The sequence below is a fragment of the Oreochromis niloticus genome, linkage group LG11 (assembly GCF_001858045.2).
Source record: "Oreochromis niloticus isolate F11D_XX linkage group LG11, O_niloticus_UMD_NMBU, whole genome shotgun sequence".
Taxonomy (NCBI): domain Eukaryota; kingdom Metazoa; phylum Chordata; class Actinopteri; order Cichliformes; family Cichlidae; genus Oreochromis; species Oreochromis niloticus.
The window spans coordinates 21,243,853-21,265,833 of record NC_031976.2 but is presented as its reverse complement, the minus strand read 5'-3'; the positions used below and the strand labels follow the sequence as shown (position 1 = coordinate 21,265,833).

General features: G+C 40.3%; 1 protein-coding gene across 1 annotated transcript in view; it reads right to left on the bottom strand.

The window, feature by feature from the left end:
* LOC100707373 (small conductance calcium-activated potassium channel protein 2) overlaps positions 1-21,981 on the bottom strand; it is a 60,438-nt gene that overhangs the window by 5,302 nt on the left and 33,155 nt on the right. The window contains 5 exon segments of the mRNA XM_074527748.1: positions 815-884; positions 2,037-2,164; positions 11,519-11,629; positions 18,879-19,020; positions 21,029-21,150. Of these exon segments, the coding sequence (XP_074383849.1) occupies positions 815-884; positions 2,037-2,164; positions 11,519-11,629; positions 18,879-19,020; positions 21,029-21,150 (573 nt within the window).

Sequence of the window (21,981 nt, the reverse complement as noted above, 5' to 3'; positions counted from 1 at the left end):
TTGTATGCAATTTTCTGTAACTACTGTCTTTGTCTTCACAAGGGGTATTTTAAATCCCGACAGCCCTGCCTCCTGTCCCTGCAAATTTTTACACTTAGGTGAGTCAGTTTGTGGACAGACCGCAACTGGTCACCCATGGTTACAGAATAAGGTAAAGTATAAGAAAGAGAAAGACTAAGCAAAAATGACAAAAAAACCTAAGAGGGATTAGAAGTTAGAAATCACACTAGGCCGGGCTTTATAACACTGTGAAGAAAGAAAAAGAGCGAGAAGAGAGGATGAAAGGAAGCCAACAGAATGTCCCTGCCTTGCACATCCCTGTCTCTGTAACCATGGTAAATGCACAAGTGGCCAATTGAGACTGAGATTGCAAAATTGCAAAATATTTGGTGCTAAAGGCATCGCTCCTCTGAAAGAACACACACACGCACACACACACACGCACCCTCGCTCAATCTTTGTCTCCTGATTCGAATCTGTATCTCACTCACTCTCCTCTGTTTGCGTCTCTCTCTTTCACACACACACACACACTCACACACACGTGCGCTTACATTCTCACTCAAACACCCACACAGTAACAGAAAAAACACGAGCACTCCCCTCCCTCCTCTTGTTTCCTCCTCACTCTCTCACTCAGTCATCCCTGTTTTAACACTTCTTCTGGTTGCTAGGAGACGCAAAGCCACAGAAACAGGCAGGTCAGCATGGAAACGGAGAAATGCTGTGCTAAATTTTTTTGGGGAGCAAAAGCATGTCAGGTATGAGCGACTGACCTGTATGCAAAAATGAAGAGCACTGATGTGTGCCTCACCTTTGAGAGATCCACTAGTGTGTTGGCCTGATCGCTGAGTTTCCTCTGCTCCATTTTCACGCTGCGTAATCTGCAAACAGATGCACACATAAAACACACATACAGGGTGGAAACCCGGTAAATATGCTGTGGTTGGACCAGAGAGTTAATCCCTCAGGGTTCAGACAACACCACTCTGGAGCGGTCACCTTGCCAAGTTGAGCTTCATTTCTACCTGCAGTGTGTCCCTTGATTTGAATGTACAATAACAGCAAGCACACGGTGTGGACTGAAACACAGTAATCTTGTCGTGAAGTAGAGAATACATATATTTGTATATATATAATGAACGCAGAAAAAGAAATGTTAAAAGTTAAAAGATAGTTATTATTAAGGAAAACCTCAGGGGCACAAGACCTACAGGGAAATAAACCAACAGGAAAAAAATCAGATTAAAAAAAATCATTGTACTTCAGTCCAATTAAAAGCCTATTGGACTCTCAAAGCACAATACAATAATTGGTGAACTAACCTGTGTTTTCATAAAGCAAACCCTGTGAGGCTGACTTTATGAGACTGCACCCCCAGCTGAGCCCATCTCCCTGTTATGCTAACAGATTTTAACCACAGAATGTACCCATATTCCCATCGAGTCAGCCCGGTTACTGTGTTGACACAGCCAGTCCACAGTCCACATGCATAAGGATTAGCCTTTGAATGTTAGAATTAAAACAGCCTTACATCTCTTGACTCTGGCTTTTGAACTGTCCTTGATTTGAACCGTTAAAGATCAAAGGATCAGGAAACATTAAAGGGATCCTTCATTTAGATGCTGGACAGAGGATATACAAAAAATCTTTTTCTTTATGTGTGTGAATTACGCTCTGTGCACTTGTAACAGCAGCATCACTTTTTGGGAGAGACGACAGGATGATCGGAGTGTCTCTAACAGCACACAATGCACTGATTATCCATTCCCACAAGTGTATTTGCCTGGATTGAACCTGCCCTTTCGTAGATGATGAATCACAGCATGCATGTGTGTGTGTGTGTGTGTGTGTTAGTGTGTGCGGGGATTAATGCATTTTATCTGATGATCAGCGTTGATTCAACCTGTGGGTGGATAGAAAGTACAGCTGATTTCAAAGGCTTCATCAGCTCAGCAGCGCTGTCATGCGCATGTGCTCGTGTGCACGGCTTGCGTGTGTGAGTGTATGTAGTTGTGTGTGAGGTGCGGTCTCACTGATGTATAGCCTGGAGGAACTTCCGCTGGTGTTTGCGGACTCTCGAATGGTCGATCTTCTTCATCAGCTTGGTGTGTTTGTAGATGAGCCAAGTCTCTCTTAGTACGTTAGCAGCTGCATTCTTTATCTGCTCCCAAAAAAGAATAAGCACACATATACACACTTATTGTTAGCAACAGGTGGTCCTTGGCAACTGAAACTGGCAACAGGTTTGCCCAGCCCTCTCGTCTTTCTCTTTTTTCCCCTGGTTTTGCTATTATCTATGCAAAGAAGAAAAAAAAACACTAAACCATCATTCTCTTCTTAGAGGCTGCCCTCATTCTCTCTGTCTCTCTCTCACACTCCCTCTCTCTCTACACATACCGGCTTGCCTGCCAATGCTTTTCATGTGTGCATAAACAGCTCTCTCCTTAGGGAGATTGGCAATGAGAACCAACAGGAGTCTCCCCCTCACACACACTTCTCTCTTCTCTTGGTTTGTCTACATGCCACATTATATCTTAGCCTTATTCAAATGGGGCTGCATTATCTTGGCTGGCTGAAGTAATTCAGCGCAGCACCATCGCAGTGTATTAAAACCAGTGATCTTCTGTTTAATTATGACAACAACTGAAAGCAACAATCGCTGCACAGTCACTGCACTCAAACTAGCTGTCAAAGGCATTCCCCATCTCTACAGAGGAGGAACATTAGCCTATGTAATGATGCTCAGTTGTGGCGAGCCACTCCAAGACGGTTATTTTTCTTCACTTCATTTGTTTGGACCAGCAGAATGGGAGATTTCTTTGATTTAATAAAATGCCTATTTGAAATGTCAGTTGCTGGTCATTTTCTATAGATAAATATCGGGATTCTTCTGCTTTCTCGTGGCTCCATACTTGTTCCTGTATGTTTCATGTATTTTATAGGTTGCTATGTAATTACAACACAGGGGTCTGACACCCATCGAAAAAAGCGAGGGTGGACACCATAGAGAAGGGAGAGAGAATCTGTAAGGACATAAATTGAATGAGAGACTTCAAAGAGATGCTGAGCATTGAACAAAGAACAATTATACCCCCGTCTGAGGAGCACAAAAGACCCCGGCAGCTTGGCTAATCAGCACCCATCCACCGCAGTCAAGGACTGCTCACTCACATACACGCCTACACATACACACATGCAGACACACACACACTATTGGCTACAGATGAAGAGAGTAGGAGGCCGTGGGCCTTGCAGATGTGTTTTCAATAACACAGAGGAAGTCAAACCAAATAGAGCTCATCGAGCGAACTATAGATAATATATAAGGCCCCCGTGATTCAGCAAATTCGACACGTTATCCACCATTTTTAAAGACAGTAAAGATAAAAAAATTACCTTTATACTGCTTAATTAAAAAAAATGAAACACAACAACAAAACTTACAGCAACCCTACGAAATAAAACACATTTATGTTAAAATTAATGGAATGACATAATTTGAATGTGCGAGCATCACCTTCCAGTGTGCATCAATGGGATTACAGAACTCCCAACCATGTGGCAAACACAGGCAGTGACAGACCTGCAAAGATCTTAAAGAGGCATCACAACCATGACATGCTGTTTAATAGGCCTGGAGGGCTAATACTGTTTATATATAATATAGTTTATAGTTTATGGCAGCACTTTTTGAGACACCACATCTAAACTACATTACATTACATATGCTGCTAAAGGATACATGTAAGGTTAATTAGTATTAACTTACTTAGATTATGTTGGAATAAATAGAGTTCATTATTGCTCTTTTTTTTTCTTTACAGGCACTAAAGAGCACATTCAGTACTGTTTAAAGCTGTGAGCCCTTTGGTAGACTGAAATGCCAGATCTTGTTTATCACATGATTAATGGCTGCAGGGTGAATGAAAGATGATGATTGATGGCATCTTGTGTCTGACTGAATGGCAGGCTGCGGAAGTTTTTCCACAATTTTCAAGCACAGGTCCAGCAGTGCAGAGGGAGTCTCTACCGCTGCTGGCCATTTTTTTTCTTTCTTTTTTGTGCAGATGATTATAAAGCATCATTTAAATCCTGGAAACAAAAAATGAAACCCAACTGTGCATTTTTTGCAAATACCCCACCACCACCGGCACACAGTATTTAATCGTCTCTCTCCTCCTGTGAATCAATGTAGATATTGATGCAAAGACAGCTACTCCATTAACAAAGCTAACAGACTCAACATGAACCGCTAAGAATACGCCACGAGAAACCAAACGACAGCAGCGGCAGCCATTCCTGGACCATATGGCTTGTACTCGGGCAACCATGTTAGGGCCATCTGGCTGGTTTGGGTCAAAGATCTGTTCTGGCTGCTCCCCTGTGTGGCACACCTTATGGCAGGTACATGCAAAGTCTGTTAAAGCATGGAGCTCCCACTTCTCAGCATGCTAGGCAGATGATGACATGTTGCAGAATATAAATTAATCAGCAGAAATAGAAACATTTTACTGACATTACTATATATATGTAATCCTTGTTTATAATACATTAAAAAACAGAACATTTACATTTACTAAAAAAAAATTAACTGAAATACCAAAACTGGGAAAAGAAGGGAAAAGGAGAAATAGACTTTTTTTTTCTCATCAGTTTCTGTACTGCTGGAAACAAGATCAGAGGTAAAGCTAAATTGCTAAACCAAGAAAGACTCAACCTTTTTCACCCTGGAGGTCCACATACCAGGATTATAAAGACAAAACCACTGCCATTTTCAAAGGTTGCCAAGAGTGGCACTTTCACTTAAAATGAAATCAGCTACTTATTGCTGCTGTGACTAAAATGGATGTAGAATTGTTGAGAATTTTTAGACCAGGTTCAACACCATTAGTGTCACTGACTTACATAACCTCACTGGCTATTTTATTAGGTACACCTGTTCCTAACCTATCATTAACGGAAATATCTAATCACATGACAGCAGCTCAATATACTCAGGCATGTAGACATGGTCAAGTTGACCTGCTGAAGTTCAAGCTGAGCATCAGAATGGAGAAGAAAGGGAATTTAAGATATTTTAAATTTAGCATGGTTCTTGGTGCCAGATTTGCTGCTAATCTACTTTGATTTTACCACACAACCATCTCTAAAGTTTACAAAGAGTGGCATGCAAAAGAGAAAATATCCAGTGAGCAGTAGTTCTCTGGCTGAAAAGGTCTTGGTGATGTCTGAGGTCAGACTGCTTTCAGCAGATAGGAAGGTAAAAGTGAGTTAAAAAAGAAAACACAACCAGGGTATGCAGAAGAGCATCCCTGAGCAGCAAACGACCACACCGGTGTCACTTCTGTCAGGTATGTTGATGCAACTGATGCTAAAATTCCCACACAGGCTCACCACAATTGGACATAAGATACGAAAAATGTTTCCTGGTTTGATGAGTCTTGCTTTCTGCTGTGAAATTCAGATGGTAAGGTTTTAATTTGGTGTAAACAACATAAAAGCATGGATCCATCCTAGCTTCAGTCAATGATTCATATTTTCTTGGCACAACTTAGGCCCTTTATTATGAGTTGAACATTTAAACACCACAGCCTACCCAGGTAATGCTGCTGACCATGTCCACCCTTTTATGACCATAGGGTACCCTTCTTCTGATTGCTGCTTTCAGCATGTCAAAGCTTCATTCATGTCAAACTGGTTTCTTTGACATGACAATGTATTCACTGTACTCAAATGGCATCCATAGTCACCAGATCTCAATCCAATAGAGCACATTTGGGATGTGGTGGAATGGGAGACTCACATAATGAATGTGCAGCCGACAAATCTGCAGCAACTGCGTAAAACTATCATGTCATGTTAGTAATTTATAGTGTTGAGAGATAATACATTTTTTTGCTGGAGATTTTCAAGTCTCACAGATGCAGAAACATTATATATCAAAATTAATCCTAAATGTATTCATTTTGGCCCTACAGTTTTATAGCTGTACAGTAGAACTGGAGATTTTTACTCAATTGGACATTTAAATAAAAGCCTAGCACTTATGGGGTTAATGACCTGTGCATGCAATTAGTAATTAGGCTCTGGGATGCTGGACACACAATGGTGTTTTTCCGGTGATCAGAAAACAAACAGACGAATTGCCTTGGCAACAAACTCGTCCATGTGCCACTGTGACACGTGGCCTTACCTGCTCTGACCTTCCCCTCACAGACACAGCGACAAAGGGACAAGGAGACACTTAGGCAGACACACAAACATGGCCACACACAAGGACAATAATCGCTATTTCAGCACCCAAAGCAAAGGAGAGTGATGCCCTTAGGCTCAAGTAAAAGGTGAAACAAATCAATAAAATCACAGAACATTAAATTACAGTTAAAATAATCACTGGATCTTATTAGGGGGCTAACACATTTTCTACATTAGAAGGAAGCTCACATGCAGGTTCAACTGGCTAAAACTGAAAACATCAATGAGATATGTAAATGCACTCGTGAAGCATTGAATGAATGCTTCACAATATGACTATAATAATAATGAATAAAACGGTATGCTTATAAATGAAAAGGCCGCTAAAAGTTATTTTTATTATGTGGAGTGGAAGCTAGCTTAGTGGAAATCTTCGGGGGTTAGATTGCTCCCATTTGGCTACTGGTGTAAACATTGGAAAGCACTGCAGCACCTCCTCCTTGGCCAGAGTCCAGAGTGCACTCTGAATATTCAGACAGGCCGAAGCTCTGAAATGTGCCGGAGGGACTCGTAAAAGTGCCCTGAATTAAGTAGTTGTCCAGTGTGAAAGCAGAATATGCATCCAGAGTGCAAATTTCTAGAAAGATTTTTTTTTCCAGCTTCTAACTTGGAACGAGAGTTTAAAAGCCTGGAAAAAAGTAATGACCTCAGATACAGACAGTGTCAGCCACAGTCACACAGTCAACTGGCTTACTGCTTCAATAAAAGGAATTTAACACTGGAATTTGACATCGTAGCGCCATCAAAAGGAAGGAAATGTTAGCCCACTGACTTAGCGCCTGAGCAAGCATGTCCTGCTTTTCTCGGTGTTGAGTGCGCTCTCTGAAAGTTGAGGGTGAAATTTTGACCAAATGGGCTTCCAGCAATGCTCTGAATCAACCAGTGCTTCAGTACACAGCCACAAAAAACAGCGGCAACAAACCAAGCATCAAAAAAAAAAAAAACCAGTCCTGGCATCAAACAACAACAAATCACACCTCACAGACATAGTCAACTTAAGGACTAGGTTAACTGCTATTTAATTAACATTTGCATTAATCCTATCAGAGGGAGAGACTTCACTGAGCACTGCATGAAAATTAACTCAGTGTATCAATCTTTGGAAGGAAATCATTCTCCCTGATAAGGTTATTAGGCCCTCCACATGCACTGTGCACTGCACAAGAGTTCAAAATATCAACTTCAGTCTTGACATTGTGCTGCATAAAAAACTGATCTGATGATGAAAGCAGCAAGTATTCATTAATCATGAAAATAGAAAGGATTTTCAAAATTTGTCAAAAAGTGTCAAAATCATAAGGAAAAGTTACAGCTTGCTAGATTTTTGGGCGCAGATTTTCATGCTGGTGATGAACCACACCCTACCTATTCTTTACAGAACATTACAAAATTACATTAGATTGCACAACACCTCGTTCAGATCAGCTAAGAGCGTCTCTCTGGCATTTAATTGACATTCTTGTTAATCCTTCAAAGGGAAGTAGACAGCATTGCAGCGAGTTAGAAAGACAGACTGTGTGCTTTCCTGTCTGTTTGTGTGTGCGCGCACATATGATGATGGCAAGATGTTGAAGCTATTGTTGCATTATTTATTATAAAGCTTTGACTGATTGTATTCTCTTGGTACAAAGATGTGGCAAAGAATGGCCCCGGCTATGTAAATCAATGTGCACACAACAGCTTCAATCATTGGTTTCTCAGCGATAGAGGGCAGGAGACAATTACCGCAGCATAAACCGCAGACCCTTTGAAGGGAAATGTCACCAAGCAGCATGCTGCATATTGCTCTAGGAGGCCTCCGTTACTTGATGAGCGGGTTTATTAAGATCATAAATTACCTGTATTGATGATGGCATTTGCTTTAAAATTTGAGCTATAATCTTTTTGCTTGAGGGGCTAATACAATTGATCAGTGTGACAAAAAATACAATACTTTTTTAGCTACCAGTTAAAAATTTGGGATTTGATGTGACTTTCATCAACCTTTAAACCTTAAGGTGCACATGTACTGGAGCAGGTACTTTTGTAATTACCAGGGGATTGTGAAAAAATTGTAGGTTAGCTGAATAAACGATAAAAATTCATTTGATTATAGTATTTAGCACATTTACAGTCACAATTACCAGCTACACAAACCACACAGCCTCCACATAACCTGATCTGCATCGAGTTTAGCAGAAAAGCTGAAAAGGCTAAAAAACTAATGGAAAAATGATTGATATGTACATTGTCTGCCACTTGAAGAGGTGAAGATGAATTTGCATTTCAATGAGGAGTGTGAATGCAAATTAAGGTAACCTGCTGAAACAAGAATCTTTAGGCCTGCTAGCAGCGCGGTGAAGCTGTGCTTTGAGCTAAATGCTAAACTGATCATGCTAATATGATCAGGCTGCACCGTTTCACCAGGCTGTTAGCAGGCCCAAAAACTCACATTCACTGTACTAACAAAGAAACTTTTGAACATTAAAACAAAAGTCAAGGTTCCACAGCCAAGGTGGTAAAACACTTTGATTAGCAAAACTTCTAACATTAGCTCAAAGCACTGAGTACTGCTGCAAAATTTAAATAGCTATTAATTTGATAATTAAGCCCCAACCACACTGACTGCCAGGCAACGACTGGTCGCTAGGGAAAAAGGTGTATACCCGACTGTTTGGGAGTGATTGCTGGAGGTTGGTGGCAGTCGCTGTGAATTGCTAAGCCCCCTATTCACACAGGCCATGAGACGAGTCAGTGAGCCCCGTGCTAATCATGGGTTACTAGAGAAAAGAGCATATTTGCAAGTTGCTTCTGTGGCTAAGAGAATTTGGTTGTAAAGAGGTATATGGTGTTGCATCAAAAAAACCCTTATGACTGCTTTGGTCACTAGCAGGCTGCTGTGATCGCTTGTTGTTTACATGGAAAATGGTAACTTGTCTGCAAACACTCAAAAACTATGTGCCACGTTAGGGAAATTATAAAAAAAAATGCAACATAAACCATAAACCGAGAGCAACACTTGTGCCTTTTAAAACGTTTTGACTGTAGCAGTAAGGCCTGTACAGTTTTTACTTTGAAGCGAACGCTCCCTGTTTCGGGTTTGCTTTGCACTTCAAACGATGTCACCACCACTCGGCGAGTAGTTAGAGACAGACTGTGGACAAATTTGTGCCTTCCATGAAAATTATGGACAACCATTACGACATGCCTGCAACCAAAGCAATCACAACAACATTTTTGGTTTAGCATCCTGTATACAACTGCTTTCACTTAGTGAAAATGTTGGAAACTGGTCAGGGAATACAGATTTTACCCTAGTGACAACAGATTTTTAGGGGAGCTGCTGCTGCTGGTGTGACCGAGGCCTTATTAAACTAAAATGAAAACCACCTGAGTTGAAAAATGAAGCCAGTGTGGTCAAAAAACTGCAAATCCTTGGATGCTCAATTGAGATTAGCTGCAAAAGCAAGTCTATCTCCAAAGACTCATGAGTTAAAATGCCTGGCTTTAAAGCAGAGATATACGTAGCTTGATATTTTTGGTTTCTATAGCAAATTTGACAATTTATCAAAGCAAAAACAAAAAAACAGAAAACAAACCAAAAACTTCCCAACTGACAATGTCGGTTGGGAAAACAATTGGTTTGCTTGAAAAAAATCCAAGGTAAAAATCTGTTTTTCAGCAGATATTATGTAACATTTCAGGTAGGGGTGTTTTTTTTTTAATGTTTTTCCAGCATCATTTTTTAAGGGCCATTTTAAATTTCCATTATCTAGAAAAACTGCTTGAACTTGGTCCTTCATATTTTTCACGGTTAATATCTGGTACTCCTGCTCTGTAAATATGGACTCTCAGGAATGAATTTCAAGTTAACAAAATATTGACGATGCTTGAAAGTCCCTAAAATATTTGAAAGTCTGATCTCTGACAACATTTTTGGAGGACTGTAGAAAACCACAATTTTGCAGGGTGGAGACTGATATTCTTTTTTACAGCCTCTCATACACAAAGCACATAATATTCTTTAAAACAGTCCAAACTGGGCAAATAGCTTCATAGACATTAAAGCTTGAATATGGAAGAAAAGAATACATTGAAATGTAATATTTCCCAGGTGTGACAATATCTAAATTAACTTTAGATAATTTAAGACAACGCTAGTGTGTAACAGCATTCTCTGTCATTTTCTCGTTGTGAATTTTGAAATACTCATGGCAGCCAAACATTGTTTCAGGGGCAGAGGAAGAGGTTTTACTTCTGTGTACCAACAATCATTTACAAAATGCAGACTGGAGGCTTGAATACAGCTGCCAACTAAACAATTTATGGTCACGTGGGCAATATCCATCTTTAAACTAAAAAGGCAGGAAGCCAAAAGATCTCAAACTGATACGTCACATGCAAAATCAGGGGGTTACCAAACTCACTGAGTCGTCTTCTAAGGAATATATGCCTAAAATTCAAACACTTGTGGAGCACATGGTTAAGGATGGTAAACATCTTGTGAAAACAGACCTGGCCAAAGACCGCAGGAACATGAAGAGAGAGCCTGGCTACAACTGACACACAGAGTCTATTTGGTTTCTTTGTCGATATCTTATCCACGCTCAAATTATTGATCACCCCGCTCCGTTCAGTCACCCAGATAACCCTGCTGCCATCATGCACCCTACATATTTGATATGGGAGCTATTTTTAAAACTTGGGTCTTTCAACTGTATGAAAAATTGAAAAGGACCAGAGGAGGGAGTTGGGAGAGATGGGGTGTGGGGAACGGAGGCTGGGAGGGGGCAAAAGAAGAAGGAGAAAGCGGTGGAGGAAGGAGGGAAGCAAATGTGACACACAGAGAGAGAAAAGGATTTACTGTAAGAGAGACAAATGTCAGAGGAGAGGGGAGGTGTGGGAGGGAAAAGATCGGCGATGGAAAGAAAAAGAGAGCGGCGGTAAGTGAGGGAGCGGAACAGAGAGAGTGAGACAGAGATGACCTTTTATTGCCTTCGCTCACTCAAATAACATGGCACTCTGTCACAACAATACAGGGTGTAATGTGCTAGTTGGGGAGGGTGACGCAGTGAAAGAACAATCCGTTTAGCCGGGCTCTCGACGCCAAAGAAATTCTACAGTGTAAAATCACCTGCACTGCACATAAAAACCGCACTTTTACAAATGACAGCTGCAGGGAGAACGAGTGCTCTTTACACTCTGTGGTTTTGCTTTATTGCTGCTACGGACGACACACTCATTCACACGCACGCACTCGACATCGAGCAAGCCTACACACCCTCTTGGTGAGTTGCGTGTCCATCATGAAGTTGTGTACATGTTTCTCGGCCTTGGTCAGCTCCAACTTCCTGGCTACCACGGCAACCACCAGAGCCGTACAGCCCGCACCCTATGAGAGACAAGAGGGGAGGGAGGGAGGAGGACAGAGTCAGCCAGTACAGAGGTGGAATTGGTAAATCTGTGGTTTTTGGACAGGGAATTAGTTCAGATGACTGAAGGGAGCAAGGACAAATATGAAGATGACAGAAGGAGAAGTGAATGGGAGAGAGGAGAGGATTAGGAGGAATAGCTCTGTTCCAGATCCACATTTCCTCATGTTGAGACGCAAGCCAAATCTATTTTCACCTCCAATCCATCTGGTGTGAGATGCCTTCTATATCGCCTCTATATGACGCTGAAAATGTGCCCCTTAAAGATAAAACCAGAAAAAAAATATCACCGATTGACACCAACTAATTTAATTTAATTGGATGTTGTCAATCCGAATTACGTGGTGTCAGTCTTCTCCTGTCACTGGTGGCTTGAGGCCTGCAGGATGTGTAAAAGTGTAAAACAGCACTAGTTTGTCTGTATCCCAGCTCAACCCACGTGGGACTCACGGCAAATTCATTTGGGAGAGAATGACAGCAGTCTCTCAACCAAAAAAGACATGCTTGAGAGGAGAAGAGGAGCAGGAACACAGGGAAGAAGACAGACTTAATTAACTTTTAGATTAGACACTGTATTCAATGGGGCTGTTGAGTGCTCACAGGTTCCTCTGAAGGGGCAGGCACCGAGAGGGAAAAAAAAAGGAGAGAGGGGAGGAAAAGATAAAGAAAGTGAAGAGCAATGAGTAAATATAAATGGGGAAGGGAAGAAACACAGAGGGCGGATGAATATATGAGGCGAGGGTGTGTGCACGGAATAGGAGGAGAGAAAGATGGAGAAGAAGGCAATGTTAATGAGGTCACATATCTCCTGATAAGTAATGAATTAAGATTAAGAGTGTTTAATGAAAATGTATGAGTGCCTTCCTTCCTGCTTGTAAGTGTGCGAAACTCACAGTTAGCAGAGGATAGGAGTGACAGAATAAAGAAGTATAAGGAGAGAAACATAGTGACTTAGAGCAACAGTAAGATAGCACGCAACATTTTGAAGCGTGCAGGAAATAGCCGGGACTTCATCATGCACACTCCTGAACGACAAGACAGGTTTGCCAAAAATAACCTTGGCTGGGTTCAGTGAAATGTAACGCACAAACAGGCATTAGTGCCCACGTCTATACACTCATCCACTCTATTTGTGTTTATTCAAAAACTATGAATAAAATATGACGAGAGCCAATGGAAACCCCTTAGAGCATTTGTACATGTCTGCGCTTTAGGGAACAGAGCCCTCAGCTAACAAACAGCACAAAATGCAGCGCTGTGTGCACGTGTTCACAAGTGACCTCCTTGGTCAGAAACAGCGGGGCACTGATTGGTTTGTCGGGGCAGCCTTTGTGTGTGTGTATGTGCAAGCATGTGTTGACAAAGTGGCTGTATATGTGTGTATGTGTCAATTTGTTTGCACATGCATCTGCATCTATTTGCTTCCAGCAGCGCTCCCTGTGAAATGTCCATGCAGTGACACGACTGATGACGGCTGTGCTGCTGTGATTTCTTCCATTTACCAGGGTGTTCCCCTTGTTTTCTTCAGTACAGCGCAGCCGTCTACCCACTCAGAAAAGGGGGAATCACCCATCTGTGCCTTTGTGTAACACCCACGCGGTCCAGGTAAAAAGTGAATGCAAATAGCAGTGGAAAATTGTTTCCAAAACCAGTCAGTGGGAACATGCAGAGGGAGGAAAAAATACGGTTGAAAAAACCCCCAAAAAACATTTAATATGCTCAATTAGTGTTCAAAATGCAAGCACTTAGAAGAGAAAAGCCACAAAAAGGTTAAAAATGATAGCTTGTCTGCATCTGTTTAACCTGCAAGCCATCCACAACTGCAGTATGACTACAGTTAAGAAGCTGTAGGAAATACAGATAAATATGCACAGTCATATGGTAAAACTTAAATGTAACGCCTACATTTAGGATTAATCTACATGTTAAAAATATTGGAAATATAGCCCAAAGTAATGTAGGACATTTTAAAGGAGACCTCTTGCTCCTGAATTCATACTATACATCATGCAATCACAATAAATGAATATTATTTTTATGAGTTATTTTTCCAGCACCATATATATTTTTTAAGGTCTCTTTTCTTGATTTACAGTTCAAAAATGCCTTATTTATCTCACATTGGCTCTTCATGTAGCCCCCCTGAAATCATCTACTGAAAACAGGCAATCTCTGTAAAGAGCCATTTCTGAAAGCCTACCTTCTTCTGATTGTCTGTCTGTCGAATTGTTTCTGCAGCACAATGATTCTTATGGGCACTGCAGTTTCCTGTAACCAGTGTGGATGTTCTTGAAACAAATTGTAAATCTTCTACAAAACATAATTTCTTGATCTCTAGTGGAAATGTTTTAAACACACCTCTACTTGTGTGAGTCAGAGATTAATCTGAAGAGTGGACATCAAGGAACAAAAGCTTTGACTGACAGATGGTTGCCAATACAGACGGCTCTAGCGTAAGCTATATGCTAAGCTTTGCCACTGCTGATTTGATTTAGCTAAACTGCTTTTGTGGGTTAAAGCATTTTAAATGCACTTATCCATAAAATAATACGGCTTGTGTGGCTAACCAACATTCCAAAGCATACATCCAAATCAACAAAAGAATGGCTTCACTGGAAGATTATGGTTATACAATGGCAGAGCCTGATCCAATATCCAATTAAATATTTCTCCAGATCAGCTGATGAGGGGTGCGCACAGGAGATGCCTTTGTAATCTGACAGATTTGAAGCACCTTTGCAAGTCAATTTGTGCTAAATATACTGCTAATTATTGTCAAGTCATGATGTGCCATACTTTCAGACTCCTACCAAAAAAGAACAAATATGAGCCATCCATACAACCAGTGATTAGCTTGTCATACATAAATTTGCAATACAGTTGGTCACAAGTGGCAATTCTAGGCTCCGGTTGCCTAGGTAACCTTCTAATGTATTTACCAGTCTGTCAAATGTTGATCGACAGTATCCTTTGCTCTCAATGATAGCTGCTTCAGTCAGTCGCCTTGACTGAGAAGCTGAGAAAAGTTCAACTCAGGACTCACCCATTCTCACTTGACGTCACTTAATCTCATTGACTTCAATTGATACCTGGTCAGCACCTTCCTGCAAATTGCTTCTTTTGTACATTATCTTTAATTTAAACATGCATATATATATATATGTATGAAAAGAGGCTATTGTTAGAAAATATTATTTTTTCCCCACTATATGACTTCAGTTTGTTTTACAATTGGATTGAATGCCAAGGTTTCGCACCACAAAAACCTGGCATGTAAACATAGACTTTTTGAATCCACTGTATTATTTCACAGTAAAAATAGGCAAAGCATAAGCACATTACATTTTTATTCATGTATACAGTAGTGCTCACCAACAACAAGTCCTTGAATAATAAAATGTCATATAACTACAGCTGTGCCTTACTATACTGCCATTCATTTATTTGTTTATAGACCAAGCCCTACTTCTCAGTGCAGTTTAATAAACACTTATACCTGTGTACAACATGAACTGCAGTATCACATATGCTGTACACAACATTTGTGGTATAGTGTACCTAACCTCCATCTTTCTATCCACCCACACACAACAACACACGACCACACACAAATACACACTAACACCTGGCACACCCCCAGGTAGCCTCAGGGCAGTGGTATATTCCAACACCGTTGGCCTTCATGTGTTGTCATAGTAACAACAGTGAGAATTTCTCATTACAGTAATTTTAGGCAGTCAAAAAAACCACAACAACAAGAAATTAAATAAATAAATAAATAAAAGTTTTCTGCCTTAACCTGTCACCCCTGCGCTCCCCTCCAACCCACCAATCCCTGTAATTCCATAACACTGCTACACCTGGTCTCTTTCTCGTATAGCTATGCTTTAACTTTCTCTTTCCACCTGCAGCCTCACTCCATCTCTGATGATCAACAAAAATAAAGCACTTTGACCACTGTGAAGAGTGTGATTAGAGTGTGTTTGTGTGTGACAGGAGAGGAGCGAGTGTGTGGGAGCTGTACTCAGAGTGTATGTCAAGTTCTGTGTCAGTGTTGTGTGGAGGATGTGGAGTCTGTAGCAGTGGGCTTGGGACCATTTGTATGTACCCCATTTTGTGTCTGTTTTTGTGTGCGTGTTATGGTAAAAGAAGTACTCTATCTCAAACACAGACTGGATGATTCATCCAGAAAATTGGGGTATGTGTGTGTAAGTGTGTTTTTATTCACACATTTAATGGGCTATACAGTGAGCCGGCAGAAACAGAGAGAGTGGACAAAGTGAGGATGAAAGAATACACATGCAGGTTTTGGGCTCTTATGGAGATAAGAAATCCATTTGAATTAACTATTTCAATCTAACAGATAACTTCAAAGACCAAAGTACATACTACAGAAGATGCAAAGGAAAAGAAAAAATGTAGTTTTGATTGTGAGAGTTATTTTAAGTTGTTCCCTTGATTTTTTTTTCTTCAAACCATCGTCTAGCAGTCATTAAATTACATCTCAAGGCACTTCTCAACTGCCTTCAATATTGTTATAAATGGCATTGGCAATAAAACGCTGTAGGTGTTCAAAGAAAGTGGAGAGATTTCACATTTCTAATCCTTTTTCCTGGTGGTCTTATGACTACCATAACGAAAAGAAGGCTCTTAAAATATTTCAAACTGAGCATTTGCACACTTTATGCAACTGTTTAATTTGTGTAACACCTCCAACTGTCTTGAAGGTCCCAGTCTGCTCATGTGGACAGCTGCCTAACAGTGGCGACATTGGGATGTGCCTGGTCCTTCAGACTGTGGGGGCTGGCTCATGTTTGGGCCCATTTGCCCAGTTTTCTATCTGACATCGACCACTTTTACACTTGTGTTTTTTGCAAAGATGGTTGATATAATCATAACAATACAGTGTGTTACGTGTCCGTGGAATCCTAGTTATCTTGAACTAATTTGGGGGCTTGTCTGGGATATCTGAAACTTGTTTGGTTGAAGCTTGTTTAGCTGTGTCATATGGAGTTGTTGTTAATCACTAACTTAGTTTGTGGTTTAAAGTATAACATTCTTCTTAGCATGCTTTTGGAGGCATTGCTTCAGTTTATTGAGGTTTGTAGGCATTAATTTATAAACAGCGATCTTAAGGACACATGGACTTTGACTGGGTAACACATTGTAACACCTTGATTCATTTCTTTTTCACTTATTTTGTTGTAGATTTGCTGCTGTATTTGGGGCATTGTTGTTGCATGGACTAAGCTTTAGCAGTACTAGTTGTTTCTAGTAATATTTTAGTATACAGAGGAGTTAATGGCCAACAATGGTTCCCCACCAACCAATGAACCCCCGACCTTCCGATCGTTGGGCAAACACTCTACCTACTGAGCTATCGCCTCATCTTGTCTGTCCAAATGACATTTTTAGATGTTTTGTGGTTTATTCAAAAGCAACTTGGTGACCCTAAGCTGTGTTACCATGTTCTTTTTTGAGAGAAGAGGCTTTCTGCTGTAAAGCCTTCCAAACAAGCCATACTTGTTCAGTCTTTTTCCAATTATACTGTCATGAACTTTAACATTTAACACGTTATCTGAGGTCTGTATAAACTTAGCTGTAGCTCTTGGGCTTTTGCTGTTTCTCTAGAGCATTGCATAATCTGACCTTGGAGCGCATTTGCTGGGATGTCCACTGCTGGGAAGATTGTGGCACTGTCTTAACACACACCTGAATGCTCCAGACCAACAAACTGGAAAAAATATGCGCTTTATAGTGGTGACCAGACGTGCTGATAATCAAGTAATCAAATGCATTTGATTAGCAGCTACCCTCCACCCTACCCTAATTCCCATGGAAACAGCAAGAGCGCCTAAGTCCCGTGGAAACTTTCTTTTTTCACATGACTGTACTCACATGACACCTACTCGTGTCAATCTTGTCAATGTCATATACTCAGGTTATATTTGTGATCAAGTTTTACCTTATACCCTGATTCATCTAAGGACTGGTTCTAAGTATTTTTGTTTAAATTGTCTTCTTTCATATGAACACACTGCTTTTATAAGTACAAGGAAAAATCTTATATGTAACGATGTCTTCTCTTTTCAAGAATGAATGAAGACAAACAGCATATTACATTATTATTTACAGTTCATGGCAACCAACCTTTCCAGTGTCTAATACAATCTTTCTCATGTCCTCTACTTAAGGATTTCTAAGAAACACATTGATAAATTGGAACTTGGCAATAATAATGGGCAAAAGCCAATTTGGAAAATGAATATGTGTTCTGTTAATTACAGCAATTCCCCCAAATAAGCTGAGGGACCACTGAACAGTGAAGTTCAGCTTTTAATCTGAATAAAGTCTCCCATCAGTCACTGTATTCTCCTCTGGCAACAAGTATGAGGACCATTGTGTCCTTTGCGAAATGTATTCCCAGAAAATCATATTATTATTTTTAAACCCTATTTTTCCTTTCCTGACCTTATCTGCAAAGGCTAACATACTTATCACATTTAATTTGAGAATATGCAATATTTAGTTATAGAGCTATTAAAAAAAATAAAATTTTCTTGCATTTCAAAAGACACAAATTGCCTCGACTCATTCAGAGAAGTGTTAAAATAATAGTCACAAAGACGGAGAGCAAGAAACAGAGTGAAAGAAATGTTCGAAGGAGGAAAGAACACCTGTGAAGTGAAGCAAATAGAGGATCAGTCGGCAGCTTAAACATTGACAGATGGATGGTAGATAGAAATAAACACATGGCCTCAGGGAAGGGGAGATGGACAGTGAGAAAAAAGATAGAAGGAGAAACACAAAAAAGGAGAGATAGCACAAGAGAGGAGGAAAGTGGTAAAGAAAAAAATGAAAGACCGACAGAGGAAAAAAATGAGAGTGGGAGGACATGGCACACTGAAAGGTAGGACCTTCATTATGCAATGAGGACAGACAAGGGAATAACACGCATAGAAACACACACACACATAAAAAACACACACACACACAAACCACTAACATGCTCTTGTTTGCACGCCTACACACCCAAAACACACAGAAGCACAGATGCAGGCTAATTCAGAGAGGATTGCCCAAATTACACAAATGGGAGAATTTCTCTTGCAAATGACAGCATGCGCTCTAATCTGCTGACCTTTGAACGAGGGGAGGACAGCACTGCTGGGAGAGCAGAGAGAGGGGAAGGAGAGGAAATGTACTGACCATGATGCCTGTGAGCAGACAGACTCCTTTGCCACAGTAAGTATGAGGAACCATGTCTCCATAGCCAATAGACAAGAAAGTAATAGAGATAAGCCACATGGCTCCCAGGAAGTTACTGGTCACATCCTGGGCATCATGATACCTAAAAAAACCAAAACATGTTTATTGTTAGAGGATAAAGTCAGTCAATAGTAAAACATCTAAATAATAATAATGAATAAAAAACCAAACAATAACTGTCCCACTGGTCCTGTCTGCAAATGTGGGCGTCTAACCTAAAAAATGTTTCCAGCAATTTTGTCTGACACATAACACATAACTGCATCTTTTGCCTCCATCGTTCTTGCCCTACACGCAACACTGTTACCATAGCAACCAAACCTGGTGCAGATCTGAAACAAAGTTTTTCTTTCAATAAACTATTCAGCAGAAATATAATAAGATGTAACCTTGCTTGCTAGCAACAGATATGTTAGCTCTGAAGTCTCTCTATTCTCTAAGACTGAAAAGTCACATCTTTGGACGCTGTTTGAAGCCATTTTAGTGTTTTGTTTTTTTTTCTTCATTAATTTGATTTGGAAAGAAGCAAAATGCCAGTTTCTGCCAGTTGGATACGGACCAACCGAGGACTCCCCAGCAGCCGGGCAGTGATGCATTTAATCAAGCCTATTAACCAGCTGACATTTTCCTACATTTCCTTGATTTATCTCCAAAAACATTTGAATACATCTCCTTTTGCTTTGCACTTGATGGCACATTACAAGCATTAAATAATCTGTAAAATTAAATTATCAATCTCTTAAATGTAACTGAACAACTGGATTTAGTGCTCTTTGATAACAGAGAAACAGATATGTTTGTAAGCCGTTTCATTTCTGAGCGTCTGCCTGCTGGATGCAAGAGCGGTCGATAAATCACCAGTCTGTACTGCCATATGTTTGCTGCTGTATTGAGTATGATATGGATTTCTCTTAATGTTTTTTTCATGTCATATATATATATATATATATATACATATACTTATATGGCATGAAAAACACATATTGTGAGATGTTAAACGGGGAAAAATGAAAATAAAGCTGTAACACATTGTACTGTAACAACGAGCTGATATAAGCATACTTTTAGGTGTTAATTAATATCTTTGTTAACAACAATACATCCTTGAGTAAAACATCTGCAACTGGTGTATTAAAATACAGGAACTGTTTGACTTTTTGAGAAATACCACTCTGATCACAGCCAGAAGCACGTTTGCTTGTCTAATCATAAAAACCAGGAAAAAACAAAAACCTCAGCTCTGTCCACTTTTCAGAGTCACTGCATCTGTAAAACCACAATTTTTGTGTACATTTTTGCATTAAATAAAAAAAAAGAGATATAACATGTCAGTTGCTGATCTAACAGCCGCCGCTGTGGGTTTAAATCAAAAAGAAAGACTTAAAAGCGGCATCAGTCACATCTCTGTCATAATAAAAGTCAGTAAGCTTATTCAACGTAATATTTCCAAGGTCAGGAAGGAACATTTGAGCTCAGAATGTCTTCAGGAATTTTAATACACATTTTTGATGTGGGTGTTTAAACATGCCTGTGGATGAGTTATTCTCGTGTAAATCTATGAATCTCTATGAGGATTTGGCATCGTGTTTGTTCATGTAATGTTTCATTACACTGTGGTGATGAGAGCTATATTGTACTGTTATTGCTATTTCTTTTTTACTCTTGACAAATGATCAACTATTAAGTCCTTAATTAGGTCCTTAGTGTCTGACAAACTATGTTCTAGTGTCCCGTAGCAATATCAGATTGTTTATTGCTTAGAAATGCTTTTTTGGAGGGTCATTAATGTTAATGAATGTTTTCTTCAGACACTATTATATTGATTTTTAATTTTTATTTTTAGTCTGACAAACAGACAAATGAAGTAACAAATCCATTGCCTGAACAACTGCTGAGAAAGCCTCATAAACTGAAGTCTAAAGAGGGATTATGTTGCACAGACGTCTCAGATTATAGATTCTGCCAGTTGAATTTAATTCCTGAGTTGAATTCCTCATCTGATCACAGTCCAACACTCACACTCATGTACACTCATGTGCATGCAATAAACACCAAATCACAATCGCAAACGGAGCAGCTTTAGTGCTAACCTCTCACACACTCGTACGGTCCAGGCAGCAATGATCCACAGAGAGATGCTGAAGACCAGCAGCACCGTCCCAGGGCAGATCGTCATAAGGGTTTTCATTACAAACCGCGTGTTAAAATGGACCTAAAAGACAATTAGAGACACACACACATTGCTTCACTTTTTTTTTTTTTCCAGGAGTTAATATTGTGCTGCTCTGAATCCTTATCCTGCACACTGTTTCCCAAGCGGACTTGATGTTTTACTAATTAGTCCTCTGAGTAGCTTTTGATAGCGGCAGCACTCAGAGAATCTCCACTATAATTGGAGTCGAGATCAGGGCTTGCCCTCTGACTCGGGTCAGGCTATGCGGTGTCTTTGAGTAACTGGCCTGTGTCAGTGTACTTTTTATCTCTGGCTCATTCATCAATAAGAGGCAGACCATCAACTTCTGGCAGATGGATCATTTGATGCTTGAGCCCTGGAAGGCTAAAGCAGCTGATAAATGAGTTGTCATTTACAGCTGCACTTCAGCGGCAGCTTCACCTTCCCTCCACGTCGATGCCGCCTGAGGGTCAGAAGAGAGCCGTCGCCGATACACGCGCCACCTGCTAAATTACTCATCTAAAAAAATCTCCTCTATAGCTCTCCTGCTGCACTTGCTCTCCTCCACCTAGTTTGCACATTTGCAACATGCTACATCTCTACTTCCTGATCTTACAGCAATGTTTGTCGTACAAAGTCATTACAAATCTGGCATCAGCCATTTGTTGCACGACTTCAACATATTTCTCTGCACTCATATTGCAATTTCATTCTAGTTCTTTCTCTTCATGGCCCATTTGAGCTGTATGCAATAACTTGTTTCCATTTCACGCTCTCATCTCATATTGTATTATGAGAGATCCACCACAGCTTAGATCTAAGTCTCTAAGCACAGTGACAACAAAAGGACAGGAAGGGGATTTGAAGCGG